General features: G+C 53.3%; 1 protein-coding gene across 1 annotated transcript in view; it reads right to left on the reverse strand.

Moving 5' to 3' along the window:
- Positions 1-25979, reverse strand: part of EZR (ezrin) — a 51999-nt gene that overhangs the window by 5855 nt on the left and 20165 nt on the right. Inside the window, exons 3-8 of the mRNA XM_066247827.1 lie at positions 20393-20476; positions 14368-14463; positions 13155-13429; positions 12421-12504; positions 11442-11588; positions 4485-4581 (exon numbers count right to left, since the gene is read on the reverse strand). Of these exons, the coding sequence (XP_066103924.1) occupies positions 4485-4581; positions 11442-11588; positions 12421-12504; positions 13155-13429; positions 14368-14463; positions 20393-20476 (783 nt within the window). The remainder of the gene's footprint in view (positions 1-4484; positions 4582-11441; positions 11589-12420; positions 12505-13154; positions 13430-14367; positions 14464-20392; positions 20477-25979) is intronic.

A 25979-nucleotide genomic window follows, 5' to 3' on the forward strand; every position in this document is an offset into this window, starting at 1 on the left:
TAGGGGGCCGGAAAGAGGCGTCCACATAAAAATCACTGACCCCAAGGGACAAGGAGATGCCAGAAATGCAAGTTCCGGGTGCTGTGGGACACGTGTGCGCTGGGACAAGCGGGAGTGTGTGTCTGTGTGTGTGTGGTCCGCACGTGTGTGGAGGTCACGTGCACACACACCCGGACTGCAGTTTCCCTAAGACGAGGTCTGCACAGCCTATGGATGCCCAGTGTCCCCAAGTCGCAGCGCTGCCTGACCTTTAAGTCAACACCCTTGGTCCTCTCCGGCTACAGCATAGCCCGGATTCTTGCCTGGACTTCCGCAAGTCCTTCTACTGAGCGTCCGGTCTCTGCCTCACCCCGCCATTTCCCACTGTCACTGCCACATGGGGCAGGTCCCTGCTGGACCTCCAGTGCCACCTCGTCAGCTGCAGGACCAGCTTCAAACACCGCGGCCCGGCCCCCGTGAAGGCCATCCCACTCTGGTCTCAACCTACCCTCGTTTACCTGAACTGTGCCCTTTCAAACCTGTAAGCACCTCCCCAGACAGTCCCTCCAGTTCGAAATGTCACATCCAGTGCCACCTACCCGAGCACCACCTCTGGGGGATGATGTCACGGTACCATCCCACGTGTTTTCATAACCGCCCCTCCACCCGTGGTTAACCAGTGCTTCCTCTGTGCCCCCTGCACTCGACTCTGGTGTCTGCCATGGCGTTGCTGGCACCCTGCTCCGCCAACTCGTCTGTCTCTGCCCCACTAAGACAATGAGCTCCCTTGCGGGGGGCCATACTAGCTCATCTCTCGTCTCCAGCACCACACCCACACCCGGGGTCACTGGTGCTCAGAAACACCAGCTAGGCAACTGAGTTTGTGCAGCCCCACCACAGCCAAGCCCCATGACCTGAACAAGTCCCCGTCACTGAGCCCTAGCATCTCTGACTATACCATGAGGGTGACAGCCACCTAAGGGGGCTGTTGTGATGGGAGAGTCAGACCGTGTTCACAAAGGGCTCAGAACGCAGTCTAGCACGGTGAAAGCAGGCTGGCACGGAAACGCCCACTCGGACTGCTGGCTGCGCAGACGCCTTCGCAAGGCAGAGAGATGCCGCTTCCAGGAGCTCCATGCCTAGTGACTGCAGACACTTCCTAGCTGTGTGCCACCGCTCTGACTGGCCGGCGACAGAAAGGGGAATATGGTTCAGAAACTCGAGCTAAAGATCATTTTGAAACACCTGTCTGCTTCCTCTTCCCTTTCTCTGCGTAAGGCCGGGATTCTGACCACTGGGACAGGGAAGGCGTGACCGACCCAAAGAAACAGCGTTCGGTGTTCCATAGCCGGCCGCCTCTGCGACTGGCAGGCGCGTGCAGGCAGGCTCTCGCCACGCCCAGGGAGGCCTAGGGGGTTGCTCGGCCCCACTGTCTGTGCCAGAAACGCCGGAGACTGCCTGGCCAGCCCGGGGGCCGTGCACTCCCTGGTGGGGCCCTCCGTGGGGTGTCACACACTTATGAAGCCACCGGGGTTCCTGGGGAGGTGTCTGCGGAGCTGGGAGAAACAGACATTTTATTACCCGCCTATCCCTTGTCACACAAGAGGAAACAATTTCATGTTTGGGCCGCGCAGACAGGCACACTACCCAGACAGGTCCTGACTGTCTCCTAAGGATTGGCCAAGAAACTCTGATTAGCACCAGAGTTTTAAACTCCCCTTGAAAAAATAAGTCAGTTTAAAAAATCCAAAGAGAGGAGGAATGCAGACAACATCCCCGAGTGGCACCCAGCCTCCGGGGGACAAGCCTGGACAACTGGGGTCAGTGAGCACCCAGGGAGTCCCCACTTTGTGGGGACGGAATTCCTCAAACTACTTTTGAAGGAAGACTGTTTCTGACTTCAGGTTAAAACCTAAAAACTAATGTTAATTATTAAAAGTGTCTCAGTCCAACTCTCTAGCCAATGTCCTAATGCGAAACTGTAACACTGATATGACCCAGGATGGGCCAGAGAATGGACATCCTAAACACGGAGGCTCTAGGCATGAGAAAAGTTCCAGGACATAAATCCAAAACAGCCTGTAAGAGGGTCAAGGAGGGAAGAAGGGGAACGCCTAGCTGCTCCCCCACTGGGCCCCGCCCAGGGGCTCCCTGGCCCAGGGACAGGGCTGGGGGTCAAGGTCACAGTGAAAGAAGCTGAGTGCAGAGCTAGTCCCAGTCAAATGTAAGTGTTCGTTTCTTAGACATTTTATAAGCGGTTAACTAGCGGCCTGAGAGCCTTCTGCCGTTTCTATGAGCTCACAGGGCCAGCTGGGCAGGCTCTGAACACGTACGATATTTAAGGTCCCTTCACAAGAGTGGAAACATGGCCCACAGGGCAGTACGCAGGCTGGCAGGGAGGGGACCTGGCTCTGACAAGGAGGTGTCTGGTCATCGGGGCGGGCCTGCACACGGGCTTGTTTGTGAGTCGCCGCGGAAACTGCTCAGGGTGTGGATGCAAGAAGGAACCCCCTGCCTCTGCAGCCAGTCACCTCCACCTCTGGGGTTTCCCTTTTCTGTCTACCCGGGAGGTGCAGGGGGTCCAGGTCTCGGACTCGGTCCCTCGCCAGCGCCTCACGTCACAGCCCCCACGACGACAGGAAGCCTGAGCAGAAGCTGCCTCCTCCACGAGGCCCTTGCAACCCACCGACCTGCAGCAATCACACTGTCCCTGTCCCAGGTCCCCTCCAAACAGCACAAGTCCTCATCTGCTGTCTCATCAGAGCCACACTGTTAGTTAAACCCACGGCCAGAAAGCACAGGGCTCGTTCCACTTGTCCTCGTCCACTGCTGCCGCCAGCATGGGGACTCCGGCCTGTCCACCCAGGCACACACCCTGGCTTCCCAGAGAACTGCCACACAGGAAGAGTCCACTCGGCTGACTCAACCAGGTGCGTGAGAATTGTCTCTGCTTGGGATTTAATGACTAGCAAATATTCTGCAGAATTTCAAGAGCTAAACTTAGGCCAAATTAAAGAAAAATAACAATTCTGAAACAGTATAGTCCAGAATTTCTGCTTCTGTCAAATTAAAAATAAAAAGGGGGCTCTGTGAAATTAGCCACGTCACCGAGTAGACAGCAGCCCCTCGGGGTGCCCGTCTTGTGCCCACTAACATGGGAACACAGTGACCCTCGGTGTGTGGTGCTGCACAACGTGACCTGCTATCATGGAGCTCGTGAGTCCATATTAAATACTGAAATTTTAGATTAAACTGTGCAGCTGCCCACAGAGTACAAGTCAAGAGTTTGCTAACAGCAGGAGGCATTTTCAATAAAAAAGAAAATACTTTCACAGTGTTGAGACGTCTGGTTTTCACGCACGCAGGACTGACTCCCGTGCAGGGAGGAGCAGTTGGGCAGTAACAGCAGTGCCCACGTGGGTTCACCACTGACAAGCAGTGCCCAAGCCCGGAGAGCTCCCAGACGTCCAGCTGGGGCGCAGCCTGTGTTGGCCTCTCTGAGCCTGACACTGTAACCAAGGAGTACAAATGACACGGGACACAAAGCCCCTTCCAAGCTATAATTTTGGTAAAGCTCAGAACAGACTCTAAAGGAGGTAACAGACTTTCCTCAAGTGTTTGTTTGTTTGTTTTTTTTTAAGAATCAGATTTCTGATTAGAAAACAAACTCTTCACCTTTCCACCACACTACAGTATGTATGTACATCTTAAATTTTCTGGGCAAATAAAGGCTGAAATGCTAAACGTTAGGAGAATAAATAACAAAACCAAAATGAGTTTCTACAGTGTAGCTATGAGCTAACGGTCAATAGTCTTCAAGTTCCGGGACAGGGAGAATCATTTCCAGCTAAAGGATGACTGTCCATCCATCTCATCTTTGTGACACCATCACCATGTGAAGATGTGTGTGTAAGGCTCGCTGGAGGGGCAGAGGCCGTTAGACAAAAGCGGAGCCCTGCGTCTGCATGGGAGGCCGGGGAGGGGCAGCTGGACTGTGGGGACCGGCGGGGCTCTGGGGGCGCTTCTGCCTTTTCCTCATGTGGGCAACTTGCAAGGACAGCTCTGAAAGTCCACCTCTGGCCCTTGAAGGTCACAGCCATCCAGCCATCACTGTCCGTGCTCCAGGCGGGTAAGGATAGAAGCTAGCGTGAGCCCCAACACCCCAGTAATGCTGGCCTGGAGGCCTCTTTTTCATAAGGAACAAAGACAACTGAAAACTTAGGTGACAAAGTCAGCTAGCTTTTGACAAACATCTGGCCTCTGTAATAATCTCCTACTGCAACGGCAGTTACATGTCTTGAGAGGAACTTGATCTTCAATGTAACCAACTGGCAATTCCCTACACACACACACACACACACACACATACACACACACACACACACTTCTGGGTATCACGGGCTCCTTGTCACCTAGGCAGAGAAATTCGATTTCTCCTGAAAACGCTTTGGCTGCAGGAGTGAAAAACATTTGGTACCCCCTGCGCAGACGCCACATGGACTTACAGGTGCCTTCTTGTCGATGGGCTTAATGACAAACTTCTTGTCATTGAACGAGATGTTCCTGATTTCACTCCAGGGGAAGCCAATCTTCGGGGTCAACCTGAGGGTAAAAAAGCCAGATGATTAGATGTGCTTGGATTGGCTAAGAGAGATTTACAAATTCTTAAGTTTCTGTAGTTCAATTTCTGAAAGCATAAAGCCAGCCCAGGAAAACACAGTATATAATATACCTCATCGCCAAATAGTTCCTGCCTGTCCTAGGTGAGCCGGGTGCTGTAAGGCGCAAGGTCTGAGGAACTCAACATGCTCCCACTTACAACAGTCATTCTAAGTTGCCGGCTCTCCCTGCGTCCAGTCATCCTTGCTGGTCATCTCGAGGTCAGCTTGGAGTCTAGCCACACACATCCCTGTATCACGGCCATCTTTACAATCCATTCTTGCATCTCCACCCTAATCCCGCCTCGTGGCGGCAGCCTAACCAAGCTCCGTGGTGGGATCCTGTGGTCAGTTGGCCTGTCCAATTCACGTTCCTTTTAGTCAATCCGTTCCCCTCTCCAAAAATGTCACTACCATGACCTCAGTTTCTACCAGATGAAATCCAGAGTCCTTAACTTAGCATCCAAGAGTCATCTCATCTGAATGAGGTTCCTGGTTCAACCCATCCTTTCACACAGGGTTTCTCCACAGAGCCTGGAGGGCCTCCCTCCTGCATCTCTGCCCAGCCCGGACCTGCATCTCCTTTAAGTCCTTACCCCTCAGCCTGCAGTCTCCCACTGCTACACGGACTATTCTTTCCTCATTATTGAAATCAGTGCGTCATTATTTAGCTCTCTGAAAACCAGGCAGGTAAAAGCTTTCTCATGGCAAAGATCACGTGTTATGCACTAAGAGTGACTGATCACTAAGGAGAATGGGAAAGGGCTTGGTGACGGTTCAAGTCCCTCACTTCCTTGCTGATTTTGTCTGGATGATCTATCCATGGCTGACAGTGGAGTGCTGAAGACCTCTACTATTGTTGTTGATTGTTTTTCCTTCAGATCTGTTAGGATTTGCTTAATGTAAGGAGGTGCTCTGGTACTGGGTGTGGATATATTCACAATGGTTGGACCTTCCTGATGAACTGAGGGCTTGGTATGGACTCTGCTCTTCTGGTTCTAAGTGATGTGTCTTTTCCTTCCCGTGTCACCCTCCAACTTCTAAGACAAGACTGGACTCAACTCTCCTAACAGAAGCCCCAGTGCTGTCCGACTTAGTGACCAATAGCCCTGTACGGGCTGGGACTCTGGCTTTTTAATTGGCACTGACTTCAAGACCACACTGCTCTACTTACCTCCCGATTCTCACCCTCCTCCTTCAGCATATGTCACCATGGATACCATTACAGAAGTAACACAGATCCTCAAACCACCACTCAGAGGCACTGCCATCAAAAACAGTCCTTTCTCAGATGCCATAAAAACTTCCGGTTTAGAAAAATAGCAACGGTGGGGCTGGACTCCATTGCCCACCAACACGTTTAAATAAAAACTGATGGGCGATGTAGGTCTTGCTATGACAACATAGCCAGGTCAAGGCAGTGTGTGTGTGTATGGGGGGGGGGGCCTCTGAATGCCAAGCAAGGGCATCTAAGCCCAACAGATGTCTCCTTTGGAACCCAGCGGTCATGCACACGTGGAGGGATGAAGTCAGGCACTGGTCAACTGTGGGTTTAATGTCAAGTCTTTTTCATGTATGTCCTCTCCAGGGCCCTGTCCTAAAGGAGCACCAATGCCCACTGAAACCTTTCGGCCAACATGCTTCTCAAACAAGGACGTAGGGAGTTCGTTCTGTTATTTTAACTTCATGTGAGGGATAAAGAATTTTTAAAGAGTTTTGTTTACAGGTCCCTGAGCCCTGGATATCACCTGGCCCTGCCACGGACTTCCTCCCATGTCCCCGCACGCACAGGCCATAAGAACGATGCCAGGCAGGCGCTGCGGTTTCCGAGTCCCTCCCTCCAAGAGCAGGGTGCTGTGACAGCAGAGGGGCTAGGGGACTGCTCGCAATTCTCAGCCACGCCGCCAGCCACGAGGGTCAGATTTCCAACCCCAAACCTCCAGAGGCGAGACTCCTTCCTCTGCCTCCCAGCTCAATACGGGTCTCTCACAATTTCTGCTCCTAGAAAACGTGGACCTTCAGGCCAGAAAGGCACCTGGCTTTCAAGGGTTCGGCATCCTGTCCCCACGGCCTCCAGCTCCTGCTTTCTGGTGTGCCTTTCAGCCCGTCCGTAAGATGCTGTTATTGTTATAAATACAACACTGCAGAGCCGTTCAGCACGCCCGCAGTGTCTCAAGGTGAGGACTAAACACGAAAGTTATGGCTCACTTCTGAGTTAAAGAACCTCCTTGAATTCTTGACCATAGTTAGAAAATTAAAGTCTACAAGGACTGCTTTCTTTTTTCCTTTTTTAAACGAGTTCACACACAGCACATGAACAGAGAAGATTCCCAAAGGATTTATAGTATGAGTCTGTCTTTGCTTGGGCCACACACTTTAAAAAAGTGAGATTCTTGAATAATAGGGGCTAGAGTTCTTTCGAGAAAGAGCTGATTCCAGGTCTGAAGCAGGGAATTTCAAGACAATTCCAGAACATTCTGAAGTAAAAAGAAAAGAACTGCTCAAAAAACAAGGGGTCATATTGAAAGGGCGCAGGGGTCAGCCCCAAAGGGCTCGTGAAGGCAAACCTCAGACAATTTGAGCAGCAACAGTCTTAGGTTACAGCCCACAGAATAAACAGACACCCACGAGTGCGTGTTAACAGAAGTAACTAAACAAAGAAATGGACAAGAGACTTTGTCTCCTTACATTAGAATCCCAATTAACAGATGTAAAATGAATGATTTCTTTTAAATCATCATTTCTCAAATACCAGAGTAATAACTGTTTCATGCAAGACTCGTCAAGGGATGCTGGAATTAACAGCATCGGTTAGGAAGGGAAGGCTAATAACTCGGAGGAGGCTGGCAAGCCCCACCCCCACCAGCAGTAAGATATCCTGACGTCACAGGCCGTGGAAGGTGCGTGGAAGGTGCGCGGGACCCAGGGTAGGGCTGGCCACGGGAACCGCCCACCTCCCCTCGCTACAGCCTGTGGCAGGGCCAGGCGTAAAGGGCGCCCTGCACGCGTCTCACGGCCCCCAAACTCTGTCAGTCTGAGGTGAGCTTTCCACTTCTTACAGGACACGGTCTGAATGGAGCCCTGCGGAAGTTGCCATGCCAGCTTCTGTAAGACTCAGTGATCTGGAAAACTCTGTTCCGGGGGCAAGGCAGGGTTCCACAGACCAGAAGGGAAGGAACAGCCGACACCTGTGGTCCCAGCTGTCCCGGGAACAAGCTCCCACGGTCTGCACAGCTGCTTCGAGGCATCTCCCTCCCAGGGGAGCCACAGACCTCACCCCCACCGCCACCGCCACCAAAAGACAAAGCGAACACACTCTGCCTGATGAATATAACTTTAAAAAGTAGAAATAATTTCTTTAAAATAGCTGTTTATTATACTATGTTCGAACCATCATTTCTAAAGAGAATAAAAGTGGGAACGGCAACCAGACTACCTGACTGACAGCCCTGCCCAGAAACCGAATAAAAGAGGTGACTGGGCTCTTGTGACCGTCCCCAGCGTGTCGGCAGCCCGGTCCCCAGTCTGCCCCGAGAGGGTTTATGGGGCGGCCTGCGCAGCCCGGAGCCCCGGGTCAGAACCTCCTTCCTGCCGCAGGACTGCAGAATGGACTCAGCCCCGAGGGGAGGGAAAAGGGCTTCCAAAGGACTAAAGAATTTTGGGGCCGGATCAGGTTCCTCTGGTCTGTCTGGCTTTTATTGTCTTGTTTTTGGTCTCAGGATACCAAGTAGAACTGTAACACAGCTAATCGGAACTTTCTCTGTTCCCTACCCGATACTGCTTTTCAGGGACGGGGGCGGGGTCTGCACGTCTGCCGCTCTGATCTAGGGACTGGCAGAGAGAGGAAAGACAAACGCTTTCGTCCAGCCTGCTCCCGCCAAACAATTATTATATACACCACGAGAAAGGGACCCCAAGAGACACTTCCCAATCAGCATATTTAATACTAAAAGGGGTAAACAGGCCCTGGGGCTGGCTCAGCGGTAAGCATCAGCCGGGCGTGTGTTAGTCCCAGGTTCAATTCCCGGCCAGGGCACACAGGAGAAGCGCCCATCTGCTTCTCCACCCCTCCCCCTCTCCTTTCTCTCTCTCTCTCTCTTCCTCTCCCACAGCCAAGGCTCCATTGGAGCAAAGTTGGCCTGGGCACTGAGGATGGCTCCACAGCCTCCTCCTCAGGCACTAGAATGGCTCTGGTTGCAATGGAGCAACAGCCCAGATAGACAGAGCATCACCCCCTGGAGGGCATGCTGGGCAGGTCTGGGTTGGGCACATGTGGGAGTCTGACTGTCTCCCTGCTTTTCACTTCAGAAAAAAATTAATAAATAAAAAATAAAAGGGGTAAACATTTTAGGTAACATAAAGATGTATCTGTTTATTTGCAGATTGTACTAAGTCTCTTATTACCCAATTAACATACTCAATATCTCCAATTTCTCATCTGAATAATACTCTAGGTCAGGGGTCTCAAACTCAACTCAGCATGTGGGCCGCAGAGCAAGATCACAGCCGTTCGGCGGGCCGCACTAGGTCTACAAAAGGCAACTGTTATGCAACACTTTTCTCACTGCAGTTGAAAACAAAAAAAAATCAGTACAACAAGCACAATCGTACATGCAGTTTACTCAGTGTCACAAAACGACCAGAAACTGTAGTTCGCATCACAACTGCTGTTAACTAAGCTAATATCTAGCTAGGATGCTAGAGAAATGAAAAATACAAGTAGGCCCCTAGGCTTACTTAATTTTATCCAGAATATTTTGAACTTCGTGGATTAGTCTGCGGGCCGCACAAAATTGTTCGCGCGAGTTTGAGACCCCTGCACTAGGTGATTCCAAGTGCCACTGTTAGTCCTGCTCAGGGGACCAAATCAACACATTCTAAGAGTTGTCATCGCGTTCCTCAGACTCGTGTCACAGTCCCCTGATTATCCTGGTAACCGACTTGTCAATATTTGTTTAAAAGGAAAAGCTGGGTCTGCCGATGAAGTGACTACCTGCCTGCGTGTCTTTCACCACTGAAAACGACGCCACCTTCCGACGTGGGAGGAAGAGGCCGGCCCACGCCCCGGCCTCTTCTTGGGGGAAGACCCCTTTGAGAAGGCTGCCAGTGTCATTGCTGAGCTGCGGGCAGGGGGAGCAGGAGCAGGGCTGAAGGAGCCACGCAGCTCCAATGCTACGTGGAGGGAAAAATGCACATTTGCGGAGGGTTGGGGGTGGTTACAGGCTGACATCAGCAAGTTCCCACCATTGGCTGTTTCCAACAGCTGGAAAAACCTGTTTGGACCGCCCTGGCCGAGGCTACCTTACAAAACCTAGTCCTTCAAGAAGGGAGTTCAAAGAGGCAGTTTCCCACACACAGTCCGCGAGGCCCCTGTGTGCTCTGACCCCGAGCACGGCGGCTCCTAGGCAGGGCGGGCTGACCGGCTGCAATCAGCAGTCCTCAGTAACTCACTCCAGGCTCGGGAAGAGTCCCTGGGATTCGCTGAGTAACCAGATCCTCCAGGAGCGAGTCTCCTAGGCACGCCTCCATCTGACGGGGACGCTCAGCGCAGGGTCTAGGAACACCTGACCCAGGTCCCTGCCCCGATGCCAGTGCCCGCACGTGTGGCCGGGGTCACAGACATTTTCTCTCTATGTGGATCATGTGTCAAAATCAGTGCTAATCCCCTTGTGACAGCCAGAGAGGGGCCTGGGGAGGTCTGGAGTGTGGGGGCAGGGGACACGGACATCTGAGAGAAGGTGGGGGGGGCATGAGTAGGAAATGGGGGAGAGCCGTGACGTGGAGGACAGTACGTGGCCAGGAGGGTCGGGACAGTGGTCTAGTCTGGGCTCCGCGCCAGCAGCAGGGGCCCAGGAACACCCCCTAACCCTGGGTCCCTCTTCCCCGCAGCCACGGAAGCAGGAGCCCGGGCCAGAGGTTTGGCTCCCTCAGCCAGGTGTGCTGCCACATTCTGCTCGGACCCTGAGCCCAGCGGCCACCACCGGGGCTTGTTTAGGGGAGCCCTTCAGAGCGACATTCCGGGGACAGTAAGGAGCCTCTCCCTTTTCGTCCCAGAAGGGACCATTTCTTCCTCTGCTGCTTAAACTCAGGTAGCTTCTGACGGGAAGAATCTAGGATTCAGGCTGGTCCTCGGAGCGCAGGGCACCCCCTCCGCGAACCTGCCCTCACTGACGTAGAGGGACGTTTTCTGTGCAGCCAGCTTCTAGCAGAAAAGGGGCGCACGTGCAGTGTTTGTAACCACAGGGATGGGCGAAGACAGGCGCGGGAGGCCTGGCCTCCTTGGCAACCCCCTCACCTGGCTTGCTTTATACACAACAGACGTAACTAACCTGAATGCCTCTAGACACTTCCCACAGTTTCAGAGGATTGAGCGCAATTGTCTGTACACAAAGGCTATTGTTTCCAGAATTGTATGGTCTCTGACAGTACTATAAATATTCTTGGTTGGATTAGCACAAACCTCCAGCAGCCTGGCACGGCCAGGCGGCCTGGGAGGTAGCTCTGGGTGTGCCGGCACCCCGGTGGGGGGGGAGGGGTGAGGTCACAGACCTTCGTGGTCTCCCTGCTGGACCCTGGAGCTCGTGCTACATGTCCCAGTCAAGAGGCCACAGTGACAGGAGAGAGTGCACAGCTCTGAGTCAACCCCCGATGTGGCCCCATCACAGTCGAAAAGCCCTTTAAGATTCACACCCCGGGCCAGCAACTTGCCAGATAAATACTTCAAAAGTAACCCACATGCTTAACTGCCATTTCTCCTGTTTCCAGGCCCCAGACCCCACCAACCAGAGATGAAGTTCAACTCACTTATCATCTTTCTCATAAATATTTAGCCCAAGGGCATCCACGCCAAGCCAAAGGTCTGTTCCTTTCTTATTCTTTATCTCAAAATAGTTGATCCCGTACATTTCCAGGTCTTGGGCAATCTTCAGATACTCCAGCATGGCACCATCCCTAGTCGGGGAGAGCACACATGGGCGTCACTGTTAGCGATGTCACGACCAGCCTCTGAAATGCAAGGCGGGTCGCGTGGGACAGCCGACAGCCCTGCGTCCCCGGCGGCTGTCCCTCCGCAGGCCACCCTTGCCTGTGCCCTGGGCTGTCCCTGACGCTGACCACTGACGTCCTTCACACAGTCTGAAAGAACTGAACTGACGCTGGTTTCTCTGGACATAAATTTCCCTTTTTCATTTTCATTCCAGGCATGATCTTTCTTTTCTCTTGCCTACATGGGCTGCAGGGGCTCCCTCTGTCTGCCTCGCTAGCAGCCCTGGCTTAGGGGAGGCTTTGAACGATTTCCCTCCGCAAAAGCAGCTTGGCTCGGACGGGAACTCTGAAGCCACGTCTCTGGAGCCCAGACTGCAAATGATCTCCTGAGGCTGGGACAACGCCCAGGCTGAGCTCCGTCTCTGGGGAGCAGAGACTCGGCCATTCCTCAGTCTTCACAGCAGGTGTCTTCCCCTGGGGTCTGTTTTTCCCCATCTGCACACACCTGAAGGCGACTGTCTATGGACAGTGAAGAAACCAGCACCTCTGTGACAGAAGGGAAAAAACTCTTGATGGCTTGTGAACCAAGCTGCTGTCCCCTTGACGAAAAGGAAGTTTTAGACACAAGAGGGAGAGGGGTTAGGGCCGGAAGGCTAAAATTAAAGTGCTTCCCAGCCCAGGCAAGAGCACCTGGCTTTGTTCAAGGAGAAAGCTCCTCCCCTGGTCTGCCCGGCACTGGGACCTAGGGCCCCACGCAAAGCAGACGGGCTGGAAAGACAGAGCCCCAGATGGCACTCACTTGAGCATCCCGCGGTGCTCGGCATGCCACACCTGGATGCGGTCCTCCCACTGGTCCCTGGTGAGCTTGTGCTGGTCCATGACTCTAGATTGCGAGGAAGAGGGCAGAGCAGCGTTACCCCGCAGGACAGGGACGGGTGACTGACGGCTCTGCCTACCCTCACGCAAACCTCGGCTTTTCTTCCAAATGGAATCCCCACCGAGTGCACTCGCTTCTACTTCCTAACGTGCGGCAGTTGTGTCTATGACAACCAGACACCTGGGCTGTCTAGAATCCTGAACAAGACAAACTCGGACCTACTAGAAAAGAAATTTAAAGGGGTATTTATTTTAAGAGGCTCTTCTGCCAAAAGGGGTCATTTATGTGACCATTAGTAAATCAATACCAACTTAACATGGGGCCCAATTATTATACCCCCCAAAGAGCAAGGCAGTCAGGCCCTGGGAAATCTGATTGCTTCCTAACAGCCTCAGACAACAGCCCCGCTCCTCAGCTCCAACGAGGAAGGGCCCTCCCCTGCTGCTGCTTTGTCAGGCCCTGTTCAGGTGGCTCCCGGTGCCTCTGGGGGCGCTGTGCTGGTCAGTACCTGCTGAGGGCCAGGGCACGTAGGGGACCGCAGACACGCCGGCTAGTGACCAGCGCCCAGCCTCCCGGGGCTCGTGCCCTTGACAGGGCCGCGTGCTTCCGGCTGCTGCTCCAGACTGCCAGCCTCCCCCAGGCCAGTGCTCGCTCACCTCTGGGGGATCAGCCGCTCGGAGCTGAGGTACCCAGACTTGTGGTTCTCCTTGCTGTAGTCTCCGAACTTGGCCTGCACGGCGTAGGAGCCGAGGAGCACGGCGGTCTCGGGGGGGCAGTAGATCTCGTCGCTCAGGATGCCCTCCTTCACTTGCAGGAAGAAGAGCTTCTGTGTGATGTCCTGGATGAGCTCCTCGGACACGTCCTCGGGGTAGAACTTGGCCCTGAACTTGAACTGGAGAGGGTTCTCCTTCCTGACCTCCTGGGCTGACACCTGGGCGACAGAAGCCAGACCCTCACGGGAAGTTCGGACACACAGGCCTGCCTTCCTGGACGTGGGCTTCCAACCGCCGGCTCCAGAGGGCCCAGCTCCAGAGGGCCCGGCCCCCGCAGGCCGCTTTTCAAAAGGTAACGTTTATTCTGCACGTCACCTTTTTATTAGTATGAAAGACGAAAAAGGGCCGGTTTAAAAAGTCTTCTCACCCTCCCCCCACATGTAGCGGGAAGTCTAGCAGCAGCTAGCCATTTGCTGACCCACACGGCCACGAGCCCAGCCCTGATTCTCGAGGGACAATGTGATCATTCCCAGAGAGAAGTCTACGTTTGGAAGCACCTGCCCCGATGACCCGCGAATGTGGAATCTGTCCACGCGGCCAGTCTAGCCCTGGACCATGGACCTTCCTTTTAGCAACTCCTCACGCCTTTCCCCCCTCACAGCCCCAACTGCCCCCGCCCCGACTTCTGTGTCATTCGGGAGGAGGGCAGGGGCTTGGGAAAGGGACCGTTTTCAACCTGTTTAGAGAAAACACATTTAGCTCATTGCTTTTCGTTAATTATTCGGTCTTGAGAGTTGGGAGATCATCTATCACAGGCTCTAACAAAGCAGTAACAGGTCCTTACAAAACAGGAGATGATTCATAGTTTATAAGATTAACAATGTCAATGAAAAAAAACCCCACTAAGGTCAACTAAAAACTAAGAATCAGCCATCGTCTGCTGCGATGAGTAAGCACTAAGGAGAAAATGCCAGGATCTCATTTCCAGCCAATATTCCCCTTTACTGGAAACCAGCAACCCTTTTTGTCTGTAAAAACTTTTACACAAATAAAAAGGAACAAAAACAAAGACAGAGGAAGGCACTCCAGTTTCAATGAGTCAGTGGAGAGCCCCAACACCCCGTTAACAGTCTGCAAATAGTTAACTTTGATTTACCTTTTTATCAAGTTTCAACCAGGTAGGGAATCCTTTATTATCTACGTACTGGAGGCCAAAGTACCACACTTCCCGAAGGCCGATCGTCTTCACCACCTGAGAGGGAGACAGGGCGGGGGGCACAGTGGTCTTGAGACACTCGGCAGGGGCAGCCGCAGGGGCGGCTCAGTCTCGGGGGGCGGCGGGGCGCGAGGGGAGCCCGGCCCTGCCCCCAGCTACTGACACAGGCCGCCGCCCCAAAGCCTCGAACGACTTATTTTTAATATCAGTTTGAGCAGGTTCAGGGTTAACCTTAAATCTTACAAACTCGTAAGATCTTATGAAATCCCCCCCTTACTCCTCTGGACCCCGTTACGCTTCCCTGAGCGCAGACAGCGAGGTGAGTGACAGCTAGAGCACCGAGAACCGGGCATCCCCGGGGCACGCCAGTGACAGCGCACGTCACAGGTATGAATGCCACCTGTCGGGCGTGCCCGTGTGAAAAGGGGGTTGAGAGTTACCACCATGAGGCGAAGGAACACTCGGGCCTCCCCTGGCCACCGTCTCCGCCTCCCCGCCAGCTGGCCCGAGACCCGCTCCGCAAGGGACAGGCAGCAGCAGTCCCAGAGAGAGAGAGGTGGTGGCACATTTCCAGAACGGGGCGGGGAGTGCTCAGCTTCACACAGGCTCAGGGGTGACAAGCATTCTTTCAACCTCCAGAAATTTCAAACTCTGATACAGAAAGGTAGAATTCACGTTGAGGTCATGGCGAGGATTTCGTATTGGGAAATCCTCCACGGAAGTAGAGAAGTGTCCCCTGTGGTCCATCACAGAGCCCCAGGCTGGTTATCCATGTGTGTTGGACACAGAAATGTAACTTGATGTGGACACCTGTTAAACACCGTCGGCACTGAGTCCAAGAGCCTTGCTGTACAGTTTTTTGGTTTGTTTTTGGGTTTTTTTTGTATTTTTCTGAAGCTGGAAACGGGGAGGCAGTCAGACAGACCCCCGCATGCGCCCAACCGGGATCCACCCGGCACGCCCACCAGGGGGTGACGCTCTGCCCATCCAGGGCGTCACTCCGCCGTGACCAGAGCCACTCTAGCGCCTGGGGCAGAGGCCAAGGAGCCATCCCCAGCACCCGGGCCATCTTTGCTCCAATGGAGCCTCGGCTGCGGGAGGGGAAGAGAGAGACAGAGAGGAAGGAGAGGGGGAGGGATGGAGAAGCAGATGGGCGCCTCTCCTGTGTGCCCTGGCCGGGAATTGAAACCGGGACTCCCACACGCCAGGCCAACGCTCTACCACTGAGCTAACTGGCCAGGGCCTGTACAGTTTTAATTAAACTCCATGACACACAATGTTAGGCCACTCTTCAAATAAGCATATGGCTTCTATCACATTTAAAGGGGCAAAAAGACTGAATACACTAGAAATGACCAATCAGGCACCTGGAGCACTTGCTGAAAATAAAATCTGAAATTTCTAATAAACTCCCGTTCTGAGCCTATTCCTCAGCTGCTGGGAAGATGCCCGCTGGGGAGATGCCTGCCGGATCGCCCAGGGTCCATGGGTTACACACCGAGGACCAACCTGCTCTCTGCTCCCTCTACTCACCCAAAAAATGGGAGGCACCATCATAACCAGGACTCCTCCTCACGGGACGACCCAAAAGAAATGTTGGCCCTTGCACAGTGCTCTCCTCTTGAGTCTTTTTTTTTTGTTGTATTTTTATGAAGCTAGAAACGGGGAGAGACAGTCAGACAGACTCCCGCATGTGCCCGACCGGGATCCACCCGGCACGCCCACCAGGGGGCGTCGCTCTGTGGCCACCAGAGCCACTCTAGCGCCTGGGGCAGAGGCCAAGGAGCCATCCCCAGCGCCCGGGCCATCTTTGCTCCAATGGAGCCTCAGCTGCGGGAGGGGAAGAGAGAGACAGAGAGGAAGGAGGGGTGGAAGGGTGGAGAAGCAGATGGGCGCTTCTCCTGTGTGCCCCGGCCGGGAATCGAACCCAGGACTTCTGCACGCCAGGCCGACTCTACCACTGAGCCAACTGGCCAGGGCCTCCTCCTGAGTCTCTTATGAAACCCGATGTCTTGTTCTCCGGATAGCCAAGTGCAGAGACACAGAGTTCAAAGACCAGAAGTTATACACCCAATTCTGCTAAGTTCTTGGTCCCACAAATCTCCGTCTCATCATTTGGCCATAAGACCCACCTTGTCTCACTCTCTGGGCTGTTCCAAGTTGTACAAGAAAGCCCCCCCCCCCCGCAGCTATTACTCTGTCCAACCCAGCCTTTCTACTTCATCCACCCAACTGCAGCCTCTGCTTGAGCCTTGACCCGTCTGAAGTAGGTTCTTTCCACTTGGTGTCCCCTCCCAATCCCTGCCAGACCCTGCTGGTCTTCAGGGCCACAGCGCGGATTCCTCCTTCCCATCTGCTACGACGCGGCCAGCCCTGCAACGGTGCAGGTCACAGCCTGGAACCACGGCGTGGATGAAACTCCGGCCCTCGCTCCTGGCGAAAGACGGTCCCTGGTGCTCTAATTGGCCACCCGTGTTCATGACACGAATCTTCCATGGATTCCTGGAAAAACTGTCCTCAGTGCGCCTCAAAGCCCTACTTCTATCCTGCTGGCTTCCCCAAAATGACAAAACAGAATCAGCTGTCCTTTCTGCGGTTCATTCTATCAACCAACCTGTGTCCTCCCTGCATGGGAAGCCCGACACTCCTAGAAATACACCCTCCCCACTCCCTCCCAGGGCCTCGGCCTAACCTGAAGCGGATCCTCCCCGGGGGAGCAGACCCTGACAGGTGTGTCAGACTACTCCTCGACCGCGGCCTCGGCCCTGTGTTAAGTGGCAGGGTTTTGCAAAGGAAAAGGCAGGGATGTGTCTATTTCATTCAATCTCAACAAGAGCTGGAAAACGGGTTTTGGTGATGGAGACACGACACCCGCCGTCCCACGCCCACCTCCTTCCTGCCCCTCAGGGCCGTCGGCAGTGGGGAAGTCCACTCGGCTGGTCGGAAACCCGCCTCCATGTGGCCGTCGGCCTCTGGGACACGCTCCGCCACGCCAGAGCCCTGGCCCAGGCTGTGGACCGGTTACTGCGGGAGAGACTCTGGTGGCAGACGGGCGGGAGAGAAGGGGCTAGACTAACTGACCACCTAGTCCATTAAGGACCATGCGTTAGTGATGGCAGTTTGGCCCACAAATGAGCTTCCCAGACCTAACAGGGCATCAGACGCAGCCACAGCGAGAGGGCACAGTCCTGTGCAGCCCACAGACCCTGACAGTCAGGACACCCCCCCCCCGTGGCTGAGGGGTGGCAAGGAGCCCCCGGAAGCAGTCCAGGGTGTCTGAGGGACAGTCCTGCTCATCTGGGCAGACAAACGGATCACCAGAAATACCAGTGTACGGAGGGTGACAGGGCAGCGGAGCCCCTGGGTGGCCCTGGCGAGGGGTGTGACCTTGGGCAGCGCACGCTCTCTGAGTCTCCTCCCTCAGTTACAACATGCGGACCCAGTCATGTTCCGGGTCTGCTCCGGCCTCATGCTCTCAGGTCACGTAATATTTTTTTCATTAGGAATGTACAAAACTGAAGAAAGAATAAAAAATTTAAAAAAGGAAAGAAAAAAAAGCACAAAACGGTACACAGGAACTGGATGAGGGAGGGAGGCGGGGCCTCGGAGCCTCGCTGGCTGCTGTATGCCGGCCTCTTCCCTCTCACCCAGCGGAACCTCGCACCGGTGCTGGAGGCCGGCTGAGGTTCAGGCAGGACAGCCCCCCCCCCGGAGTGGTGGTGACAGTGGGCCTGGGTCTCACCCTTTCTCTAGCACACGGACTCAGGGGACTTTGTTCGTGGGGAAGAGGAACTCGGTGCTGGGAGGGGTGGTTGATGGGAGACTGATGAGTTTCAGAACTTGGATGCAGAGCCTATCAGAACTTGGCATGTTGGTTGGATTGATGAGTTTAGACTTTTTAAATAACCCTATCTCCTGACTGAGTTCGGGGTCTGCCTGTGCACAGCTGTTGATCCAGGGTCTCCACGCAACTGGAGAGCAACTATCCTAACATCAGAACAATCCCTGGCTCAGGTATTACTCCTGGGTCAGGACGCTGAGGTCACCTTGGGAGGGGTGCCCGTCGCTGCCCGGCTCAGAGCCCACAGGAAGACGAGCTCAGGCGGGGGACACCCGAGAGGAGGGGGCCAGGGAAGCCTCACTCCCTTTGCCCCTCCCCTCCCAAAGGGCCCCGAAGAGCAGAGGCAGGCACCGCAAACTCTCACAGCCTCTTCGCACAATCTCTGAAAAGCAGCACTGGTAGGAAGCATGGCCGGCGGAGGCACAGGAGCTGCAGGACTACAGCACCGGCCACAGCTGTCCTCACGCACAGCTCCCAGCACTGCCTCAACAGCAAGCCGCCTGAGGGCAGCGGCCACTGGTTCCAGATGAGGGCTCTCGGTGGCCGCAGGCACGGTGGACCCTGGCACCGGGCCTCCTCCCCATCTGCGCCCTGGGCGCTGCACCGCCCGGAGTTCAGCAGGCTCCACTGAACGGTACTTCAAGATTATCAGGAGAAACCTTTAGAATTTCACCCGAAGTCCAGCCCCACCCAGAGCAGTAAATGTCTGTCCTTATTGGGTGAGGCAGAGCAGGTGTGCACACACCCCTGCAGGCACTGTCACGCCCTGTCACCCGTGGGGCCGCTGCAGAGCTGGCCCAGTGCGGGGGGATCAGAAGTGAGAGGAGGTCCCATCCAGCACCAGACTCCAGATCTGCTAACACTCTACCTCCCAGGCTTCCCAGTCAGCGCCCACTCCACTTTCCGGGTTAGTCCTGGAACTCAGACCAGTGCTCTCCTCCCACTGGGGCCCCGGAAGGCAGGCACAGCTCAGGGACTTGCAAACTCACATGTGGTCCTGCTGTCCTAGTGGGCCCTCGGCCCCAGAGCAGCACTGACTTAGCTGAGAAAGCAGACCTCACTTCTCTAAAGAACTGTCCCCTGGAGGAGCTATCGTGGCCTTGATGGGGGGCTCAGTGGTCTCATTAAAACACTCTGCATTCACCTTTGGGCCGCAGGAAGAAATCTGCAGGAAGGTGGACATGTTCTGTGTTGTCCAGATCAGGGATGAATGTCTGAGCAACCTCAAGTCAGAGAAAGAGTTGGGGAGAGGGTGGTAACCCCAAAATCTGTGGCCTGCTCAGTTTAACTCACGCACCCCATCCCTCAGACCATACAGCAAGAGACAGCCAGGGTGAACACCAAGGCCCCAGGGGGAAGGGGCAGGCAGGGGGGTGGACACCAAGGCCCCAGGGGGAGGGGCGGGCAGGGGGGGTGGACACCAAGGTCCCAGGGGGAGAGGGGGTGGACACCAAGGCCCCAGGGGGAAGGGGCAGGCAGGGGGGTGGACACCAAGGCCCCAGGGGGAGGGGCGGGCAGGGGGGGTGGACACCAAGGTCCCAGGGGGAGAGGGGGTGGACACCAAGGCCCCAGGGGGAGGGGCGGGCAGGGGGGGTGGACACCAAGGCCCCAGGGGGAGGGGCGGGCAGGGGGGGTGGACACCAAGGCCCCAGGGGGAGGGGCGGGCAGGGGGGGTGGACACCAAGGTCCCAGGGGGAGAGGGGGTGGACACCAAGGCCCCAGGGGGAGGGGCGGGCAGGGGGGGTGGACACCAAGGCCCCAGGGGGAGGGGGCGGGCAGGGGGTGGACACCAAGGCCCTAGGGGGAAAAGGGGTGGACACCAAGGCCCCAGGGGGAGGGGGAGGGCAGGGGGGGGGTGGACACCAAGGCCCCAGGGGGAGGGGGCGGGCAGGGGGGTGTGTGGGACTGCGCTGATAAAGCCTTCCCTTCCCAGGTCCCCTAAAGTCCGCCGCAGGGCTGTGAATGGAGCCACCCCGGATGGGTCACAGTGGGGTCCCCCGGTGGAGGGGGGATGATCTGCCCTACCAGGAGAAGCAGATAGCAAAGCAGGGACAAAGGTATTCAGATGCTGCGAAATTCTTTTCCAAATGGGAACTTCTCTCTCTTAAGTTCACAGGGACCGACCTGATCGAAGAGCTGCTTCCCCGTCGTATTGGGCTGGATGGCGAACTCCAGCTCCGCGTCCATGGTGGTGACTCGGACATTGATCTAGAAAACAGAGGAAATAGGTTACACTTAACCGAGTGACCTTCTCCCTAATCCTCTCCTGAGCCCTCCACACAAACTCAAAGCTGCTTGGCAACCTGGCGAGAGTCCGTTCCTCCCCAACGGCCATTCTCATGCTAGTCACCGCACACACGTACACACGCACGCACACGCACCCCCGATGGAAGATAACATGAGTCTCGACTCGGGCACAGTCTGGATTCAAATGTACACCCCTGTCTTCACGGTTAGCGTGTTTCACACACTCCATCTCCTCCTGACCCTCCGTGACCCTCACACACTCCATCTCCTCCTGACCCTCCGTGACCCTCAGGACAGCCGAGCGGGCAGTGGGGCAAAGCAGGCTTAGAGTTGCTCGTCCGGAGAACACAATAATTAATAAAGAGCAACACAAGAATAAACTGAGTCGCACGTACTCACAAAGGTCACTCTACGTTAACCACCCCGTACACACCAGAACGCTGACGGCAATGTCAGCAACCATCTGAGCAGCGAAGAGAGAAACCCCATCAGAGGGGACAGAATGCTATCCAGCGATGTGAAATGGTAACCACAGAAAGAGTGGAAACACGGACAATTGCTTCAGAAACGAAAAGTCTGACAAGCGGACTGGTGCGGCCCTGTCAACCGGAGCGTGTTCGCTCCATCGAGACAGAAGGTGAAAGTAACAAAGTAACAGGTGAACGGAAGTCCTGTTAGGACGTTAGGATGGTCAGGTCACACAGAACAGAGGGGTGGTGACCGGAGGGCCTTAAAAATTGCCCTAATGTTGCCATACGGTTGTTTGCTTTAAAAAAAAGTTTTATTTCAAGGCAGTTTTTAAATGTACCACTTGAGAAAACCCAGGTTTACTAACATATGAAAAACACACAAATATACTTTATGTCATTGTCCCAAAGGAAAAATACCATGGCCACACAGGAGCTGTATAAAAAGAAAAGACATGCTTGCTTCTCCCCATTTTTCAAGTGAAACAGGGAAGGCAGCTGGAAAGCCACATCCCGAATTCTTCCCAGCACAGACGCTGACGTAATGGGGACACAGGCTGACCGCGCTGATACGGGCTGCGCGAGGGCTACGCATCGGCCAGGGCGGGACACACGCACTCAGGACGCCCCACGTTCCTTCTGACTTCGGGAACAAGATCAGTCTTCACGAATCGTGTCTCTCTCTAACCCTCAAGACGGCAGTAACTGAGAGATGCTTTGATACACGTCCAGGATGTCTTCAAGGTTCCGCCATGACTATTACCAGCACAGAAAAGTCAGGCATAATTTTCCAGAGTTTCAAAAAGAAAAGTTCCCCTCCAATCTCAAATCCACAAATTTAAAGAACTGAAGTGTGCCGAGAAGCAAGATTAGGCATAGTTGAAGTTCTTCAATTATATTAAAATATAAAAACTAAAGTTTCTTTCTCTTCCTGCTGGCAATAATTAATTTTTTTAAATGAACCACAAAATGGCTGTTAGGAAGCAGGCGAGTGTCTCCCTCGGTTATGGTGCAAAGAGCAGCCCCGTAGTCGACAACTCCAGTAACAAACACAGGTCCCAATGACACGCTGATAAATAATCCCAGCGACCATCACACTCAACACCAGAGGGGGAGGCGGAGGGGGACCGAGGGAGGCAGAGCCTTGGCGAGACCTGCGCTCCCGTCTCCGCTGGGCACCCGTTCGGACACTGAACCACCAGTAATCTGCGCCAGATGCAACCAGCCTGGTTGAGACAAATAGAACAGACTAGAGTTCATGAGCAGATCTTAGACCATAAATTCTAAACCTTAATCACTGCTAATCATTAACAGTAAAAAGGGGACCATCACTCCGACTTTTAACCATTTTGCAAAATGCTTAACGCAGTTCAGGGAAAAGAAAACCATTTTAAGGTTCTGAATCAGATGGATATCTGACTCAAAGTTCACACAGCTCTTTGAAAAAGCAAAAAATAACCAGTAAAATGAAAACTGTCACTGAGGCTGGACATAAGCCACAATCATAAAGTGAATGTCTGAACTGGAGTGCAGTGAGGTCTGCATAGCCTGCATGAACCGCAGCGCCCAGCACGAGGACTTGGTCTGACCACCAGCAGCTCCGGCCCAAGCCCTTCCGCCAAGTTTAGGTTGGTCTGGCCTTTCCCGCCTCCTCTCCCTGCGCTCCTAACCCAAGGGCAGTCCTGAGGCCTGGCGTCTAACCCAGACAGCAGGCAAACCCAAGGTCGGGCGAAGCCCTCTGGCACTGCCCTGGCAAATACGAGGGGACAAACCACAGGGAACAAACAGGTATCCCTCCACCGCTCAGTCACAGGCCCCACCCAAAGGAGTAATTCCTAAGTTCTGATGTGGGGGGGGATGCATCAGAATGTTATTTTCCAAAACCCTCCTAGCACTATAAAATCAAGTTAATTTTCATCAATATATGCATATATTCGCATACAACCACTTTTCTGACACTGACTTGTCAAACACACTATATTCCTACAAGACATCTGTTTACTGGATATAAAGTCATGTCATCGCAGGGGAAATCGCTCTTGTTTTCACGTCTCCTTTTCCACACTGGCTTTAACTTCTCTACAGCTACATACATTTGTATTTAAGTCTGCCCACTTGGGGTTAATCTTAGTGGCTTTCTAGCTCAAGAAGCTCAAGGCAGCGTTTGCTCAAACACGAAGGATGTGCCCTGTTGTGGAGGAACCGTTTGGTATCAGGCTTGATCCCAGAAAACTTATACTTTCAACTTTTAAATATCCTTACCTTAGTACTTTCTTGTTGCTTTATTTCCAAGTTAATTTTAATCCATTATATGTGTATGTCAGATACAGTGCGAGCTGTACAAATCTTTTTGTGTGTCTCTGTGTGTGTGACAGAGAGAGAGACAGAGAAAGGGGTAGATAGGGACAGACAGACAGGAAGGGAGAGAGATGAGAAGCATCAGTTCTTCACTGCGGCTCCTTAGTTGTTCATTGATTGCTTTCTCATATATGCCTTGACTGGGGGGGGGGGTGGCTACAGCAGAGCGAGTGATCCCTTGCTCAAGCCAACGACCTTGGGCTCAAGCTGGTGAGCTCAGGGTTTCGAACCAGGGTCCTCCACATCCCAGCCCAATGCTCTATCCACTGCACCACTGCCTGGTCAGGCAAGCTTTTTTATTTTTTCATTTTAACTTTTATTTATTGATTTCAATGAGAAAGGTGGGAGGAGAGAGAAAGAGAGGATCATCGATTGGCTCCAACCAACCGAGGTATCCAGCCAGGACCGTCCTGTACAATCTTGACAAAGGCTGAGACCGAGAACTCATGAAATCTACACAACATGAACACTATGGTAGGTAATGACTAATGGCCAAGCTGCTGGACCTTGATGGGCGTGTCTATTCACCTGACTGGGCATTACCCTACTGGCATTCTGGGCAGCACACGCATTCATTATGCAAGGTGACTTTAAGTACTGCAGACTGTTCAGCACCTAACTGAACACAGGTGTTCCTAGTCACTGGAACAGCTAAAGTACAACCCCCCACACACCTCCAAATGCTCTCTAGGAGAAAGGGGAGGCTCTATCTAAGGACCACAGCATGGTACTGCCTTAATCAAGAGCATGTGAGCCTGACCAGCGGTGGCGCAGTGGATAGAGTGTCGACCCGAGACACTGAGGTACCGGCTCAAAACCCTGAGTTGAGCATGGGCTCACCAGCTTGAGCACAGGATCCTCGACATGATCCCAAGGTCACTGGCTTGACCCCCAAGGTCGCTGGTTTGGCTTGAGCTCCCCAGCCCCCGCTCCCTGCCATCAAGGCACATGTGAAAAGCAATCAATGAACGAGAAAAGTGACACAACTACGAGTTGATGCTTCTCATCTCTTTCTCCTCTCTCAAACTAATAAAAATAAATAAAAGCATTACATTAAAAAAAGAGCATGCTGAACAGTTCCATATATATAAAGACTATTACAATTATTTTCAATTTTATGGCTCTTTAATAATGTGCCAAAATTGGCATAAACCCTGGCTGGTAGTGCAGAAGATAGAGAGTGGTCTCCGAGCACCGAGGTCGCAGGTTTGACTCCGAGGTCGCCAGTTCAAGTCCCGATCAGGGCATGTATGAGAAGCAATCAGTAATGCACACCTAAGTGGAACAATGAGTGATGTTTCTCCCTCCCTCTTTCTCTCTCTCCCTTCCTCCCCACTCTCTATCTTCCTCTCTCATAAAAAATATTTTTTAAAATAAACCATCGACTCATGACAGGACCATTTATATACATATTTTGGTCCACTCATTCAGGGTCTTTAAAAGAAATCAAGCTTTGGCAATTAAGGAAACATACCTAAATCCCAACTCTCCTTCTCACAGCCTCTGCGATAGGTTCCCATGGTTAGCGACTGTTTGTGGTGATCTCGACATGCTTGTATGAAGCTGATGCTCGCCTTAGCAACGGCACCATGGCAACGGGGCGGGACTGTGTGGTTACGCACGATAAGTGGGAGGTGGCCCACAACAGGCCAGAGGCCCACAGGCTTCCACATACCACCACACACCCAACCATGTGCAGACTAGGGCAGATTTTAGACCATGCCTCGTAATTCTTATCGCCTTGGTATGACCCCCTAGATCACACTTTACTCAGGGGCAACAGTCACCGGAAGAGGTAAGACCATGCCTTGTGTGCGGTGCAAGTGTGTGCAGAGTAGCAGTTAGTCACTGAAAACCTCCCCAGGAAAAGGTGGCGTTTATCTCAGGGCTGCCAAAACGCGAAACACCTTTCAACATTTATTCCCCTTTGTTTGGAGGGGGTGGCGGTGGTAATTAAAGTTCAGCTTTGCTTATGTACCCCCCTGCTCCACATACACACGTGAAGAACCATGTGGTTGTTGGCGTGGATCATAATTTAATAATTCATGTTTCCTCTCCAAATGCTACTCTGTTCGAAGCTAAGACACAAAGTCATATGGTGAGTTCTAAAATGTCAGCACTTATAAGGAACCAGACACAATCATATGCCACTATTTATAATGGGAATTCACAAACGCATTTTAATTTCTATTTATTCATTTTAGAGAGGAGAGGAAGAGACAGAGAGGAGAGGAGAGACAGAAGGGGTGGAGGAGCTGGAAGCTTCAACTCCCATATGTGCCTTGACCAGGCAAGCCCAGGGTTTCGAACCGGCGACCTCAGCATTTCCAGGTCGACGCTTTATCCACTGCGCCACCACAGGTCAGACATACAAACGCATTTTGAGAAGGGAGTTAAGTTAGCACTCTACTGATTAAAGATAATGAGCTCTTTCTACAGCTAGGTACTATGTCAGAATTTTAAAATATCTTAGACAAGTCAGGAAAACTTAGTGCTGACGGTGCCTGAACCCCACAAGGAACATGAGGATCCAGTGAGTATATGAATGTTTCACCCTGACCATGTTCAGCAGAAAACTTCATTCTTTTTTTTTTTTTTTTTTGTATTTTTCTGAAGCTGGAAACGGGAAGAGACAGTCA

The sequence above is a fragment of the Saccopteryx bilineata genome, chromosome 12 (assembly GCF_036850765.1).
Source record: "Saccopteryx bilineata isolate mSacBil1 chromosome 12, mSacBil1_pri_phased_curated, whole genome shotgun sequence".
In the NCBI taxonomy this organism is placed as follows: domain Eukaryota; kingdom Metazoa; phylum Chordata; class Mammalia; order Chiroptera; family Emballonuridae; genus Saccopteryx; species Saccopteryx bilineata.